Genomic DNA, 4379 nt, shown 5'->3' with positions numbered 1-4379 from the left:
AGCACATCGACATTCGCTACCACTTCGTGCGCGAGAAGGTGGAAGACGGTCAAGTGGTGTTGCAGTATGTTTCGACACTCGACATGCTGGCGGACATCATGACGAAGCCGATCGCGGCGCCGCAGTTCGACGCGCTCAGGACGAAGCTGGGCATCGTGGTCGCTGACGAGTCGAGTGGGAGTGTTGTCAAGACTGATGTGACGACGCCTCGCCAAGCGACTGTGTGACGCGAACGCGTCATCAGAGAGGTCGGCGTGACCTTCACTGTGTGGTACCGAAATCATTCAGGTGATTACGGGACGATGATTACGTCACGGTGATTACGCCAAGATTGTGGGTACAAGATGGGCATCGACGTGGCGTTCTCTGATTGGATAAGGTAACTGTGTATCCAGTAGAGAATCCAGTAGGGTGTATCCAGTAAGAGGTATCCAGTAGCAGGCTTAGAGGTAGCACGCGGTTGCGAACTAAGGACCTGAATCGAATCACTTTGCATTTTGCCAACTACTGCTCAAGTGCTCTTCCTTTTTAGAGCTGTTGTACCATTGATAGCCAGTGGATGTAGTATTCTTCATGTAACCAGAAGTAATGCCAACTCCGTAAATCATGGAAGCCGAGTTGATAGGTCCAATTTGTTGGACTACTGAAGATAGTCCATTGTAGGCAACTGTGTATGCGTGGTTAGATTGGTCAAACGCAACCGTCGTAGCCAATGGTACAGCGTATCCAAACGATTCCGCTCAGGTTACCCTCCGTAGTCACAACTCCATCGTAGATCCGCTCCATACAAATTCACAATCAATTTTTCCGTAATTCACATATTCACATCCAGGCATTTCGGGTCTCCGCCTGGGAATCTCCAACTGGGATCAACACTCCCAATTGGGATTGCCCCATTCGGACTTGGCCGCCCCCAACTATTGTATGTTAGGGTGGTCGTCCCCAGCCTGCATGGCTTGGAACCGCGCTCGGGCTTTCGCCCCTTGATTGAACTCATACAAGAGCGCTCCGCAATTCAGCTGTGCCATCGGTATCCATTCAGGCTCATCGTACCCCTTCCATTTGATGAGATACTCTCGTGCCCGTTTGGACGTCCGATGATCTTCTCCACTTCGTACTCGTCATGCTCGTTGTCCGCTTCCTAACTGTCCTCGGGAGGGAGTACTGTGTCATCGTCATCTTCGATCTCCGGTTGGATTATAGGCCGTCTGGGATACAACGCCCGGGGTTTCAGTCGGCTGATATGAACCCAAGGGTTTACGCGGTAGCCCGTGTCCTCGACCTTGAGCCTTACTCGGAACTCGCCAACCACTTCGGCGATCCTGAATGGGCCATGCCACAAGTGGGCCAACTTGCGACTCAGACCCGGCTGCACTTTTGGGATGTACAGCCAGACTGCATCCCCAACGTTGAAACCTGCCTTGAGCCGGATTCTATCTCACTTGAGTGTGACGATTGACACGAGGCTAAACGGGATTTTTCCCAGTAGCCGCGTGAGTCGCATGAATGGCAGATTACTGCGCTCTGATGGTCTGGTTGATGGATTCAGACCCGGCTGTACCTGCGTGGCAACGTGTTTGCCGGAAGTTGACGGTGTTCCGCAGAACGAGTGTGGTGAGATCGGAGATGGGCCCTTCAGGCTTGGAAGCTCGCGTTTCAGGACGAGGATCCGTGGAATCGAGTGGTGCGTCCAAGTCGCCCCCGTCCTCAAGCGGATTGACCCTCGGGATGTCGAAAACGCCCCTGCGAACGTATTGCAGCTGGCGTCCCACCTCGCTTCGATAAAGACCCACAAACTACCTTGCGCACCCGGAACAAGCTCAAGCCTCGCAACACAAGTCGCGCTTCGTGCAAGCCGCTGGCCCCCTGGAACCGGATACCTGAACCCAAGTGCTGCAGAATCAAGGATCCCTGAAACGCACCCTCGGATCCAAGCCTGAAACCAAGCGACGATGCCTGACCTGATTTGTACCCAGACGTCACTGACTGAAGAGTGGGATGATGGGATGAAAAATCCAGTCTACTTCGAAGTCGCCGTAAACAACGCCCCCAAACATACTCAAGTCAAGATATTCACGAAGATCGCACGCAAGGAACACGGAAGAACACAGAAGAACCCAGAAGAAGATAGCCTTTACATTGAGCTTAGCGATAGTCTAGCAGAAAACAATCAGAGAGTTCGTTTTACCCACTACTGCGCAAGTCGAGAGTCACTGCCAGCCAGGAATCGGGCCCGTCGGTCGCCAAGGACACGGTCGTCGCGGAGCTCCCCACCATCATCAAGTCCATCTGCGTGGGGATCATTCGCTCGAGCGTCTGAAGTGATCCACGCATTTCATATCCTAGTTGGGCCCATTGCGTGTAGATAAGGGTGGTGTCCCATTTCATGTTACTAATTGAGCTTGGGGAGATTTATTAGCAGTTGTCCCCTGAGTGTTTGACTTTGAGACTGCATTTGTGAGAGAGGATTATATTGGATTGTGTATATTTCCCTCGTTAGAGGGTGGTGAGCGTTGCGAAAGGCCCCAGAGTTGACCAGTACTCTGGAATCGGCCTAGTCGACTGGTGTAAGACCCACCGCCCAAGGGTCGAAGAATAAGTGGCGGCTGTTTGTTGTGTATAACTCTGTATTGTATTGGTTTATCGGAAGCTGAGTGTATTCTGGGATTTCCTCGTGGACCTACCAGTTTACCCATCTCGTTGCGCCTCCGGTCCCCTCGCCATTGAGTAGTGTGTTCAAGTGGACGTCACGCTCAACTGTTTAACTGCCTATTTGTATTGAACAACTCACTTGGTGATCGATCCAGGCTCCCCAAAGGCAAACGACGCCGATAGGGATTCACAAGGTGACACGCCATCCCTGAAACTTGGTTTCAAGGAACTCCGGTTTCAAAGGACTGTGGTTCCAGGGACACCCCCTCTGGAGGCTTTGCAACACCAAAGCCCGGGCTACCGCTATACAAAAACCTCCTGGACGGTTCAGGCTTTCACCGAGCCTCGTCACGACTGGTGCGCGTGCCCGGATTTGGGTCCTCGGATTTCACCGAGTTGTTTTTATTGGTAGGTGATGGAAGGTATGGATCTTGGACACGAAGCTCGGAAGAAGCGGAGGGAGGGACGTCGCAGACGGCGGGACCGGAGCGGAGGCACTTGAGGGGTAGAATGAAGATTCGAAAGTGATTGAATTGTTGGAGCTTACACCCTACTGTTATAGACACGCGACCCTGCGTCCTATCACCTAGTGCATCTAATCAACCATCACTCACCGGTGTTCATCCAATCATCCTACTCGTCTAATCATCGGTGGCGTAAACAACTTACCGTAATCACCATAATCAACGTGGGTTCGGATTGGACCGGTTCGGGTTAACCGGTTAATGGGTACAACTGGTACACAGTACCCAAGACCAGCAACCCTCAATACGCCCCCTCAATGCGAAGTCCCACGAATGCCGAGAGCCTGTTGTCAAGACTGATGTGACGACGCCCCGCCAAGCGACCGTGTGACGCGAACGCGTCATCAGTGAGGTCGGCGTGACCTTCACTGTGTGGTACCGAAATCATTCAGGTGATTACGGGACGATGATTACGTCACGGTGATTACGCCAAGATTGTGGGTACAAGATGGGCATCGACGTGGCGTTCTCTGATTGGATAAGGTAACTGTGTATCCAGTAGAGAATCCAGTAGGGTGTATCCAGTAAGAGGTATCCAGTAGCAGGCTTAGAGGTAGCACGCGGTTGCGAACTAAGGACCTGAATCGAATCACTTTGCATTTTGCCAACTACTGCTCAAGTGCTCTTCCTTTTGGTTATGAGCCCAAGCCCCGTCTTCCCTGACCAAGACCCCGACTACGCCTTCGCCATGGACGCCGCCCCGACCGCGACCGCCCGCATCAACAAGTTCGACGGAACCAACTTCCACACATGGAAGTTCAAGATGCAGATGGTGCTGGAGGAGCGCGAACTGTGGGAAGTGACGAGTGGGGAAGTGAAGCTCGAGCAGTGCACGACCGCGGCGGACCAAGCGACGTTTCGCAAGAAGTCGCGCAAGGCGCTGGCGATCGTCTGTCTCGCGTTGGAGGACTCGCAGCTGCCGCTGGTGCGGTCGGCGAAGGACGCGCATGATGCATGGTCAAGACTCGAGGGACACTTCGAGAAGAAGAGCCTGGCGAACAAGCTCTTTCTTCGTCGACGGTTCTTCACGACAACGATGGACGAAGGTGATGATGTGCTGGAGCACATTAACAAGCTCAAGACGCTGGCGGAACAGCTCGACGCGGTCGGCGCTCCGGTCAGCGAGGACGACTTGGTGATCACGCTTCTTGCCAGTCTGAGCGAGTCGTACCAGTTCCTCATCACGGCGTGGAATCGCGTCCG

At 53.3% G+C, this 4379-nt stretch overlaps 2 protein-coding genes across 2 annotated transcripts; one reads left to right on the top strand and one right to left on the bottom strand.

The window, feature by feature from the left end:
• Positions 1-83: 83 nt before the first annotated feature.
• Positions 84-2320, top strand: PHYSODRAFT_333344 (hypothetical protein; the record flags this gene model as incomplete). The annotated part of the gene is made up of 3 exons (XM_009530522.1): positions 84-221; positions 1605-1751; positions 2204-2320. The coding sequence occupies 3 exons, from the start codon at positions 84-86 to the stop codon at positions 2318-2320; spliced, it is 402 nt and encodes a 133-aa protein (XP_009528817.1).
• Positions 2321-3895: 1575 nt separating this feature from the next.
• PHYSODRAFT_505167 (hypothetical protein) lies at positions 3896-4358 on the bottom strand (the record flags this gene model as incomplete). Its single annotated transcript, XM_009530521.1, has 3 exons — positions 3896-3917; positions 4024-4098; positions 4153-4358. 3 exons carry the CDS (start codon positions 4356-4358, stop codon positions 3896-3898), a joined length of 303 nt encoding a protein of 100 aa, XP_009528816.1.
• Positions 4359-4379: the final 21 nt, after the last annotated feature.

Source organism: Phytophthora sojae, assembly GCF_000149755.1.
Source record: "Phytophthora sojae unplaced genomic scaffold PHYSOscaffold_5, whole genome shotgun sequence".
Taxonomy (NCBI): domain Eukaryota; phylum Oomycota; class Peronosporomycetes; order Peronosporales; family Peronosporaceae; genus Phytophthora; species Phytophthora sojae.
The sequence above is the reverse complement of the archived record's forward strand: the minus strand, read 5'-3'. Positions and strand labels throughout refer to the sequence as shown.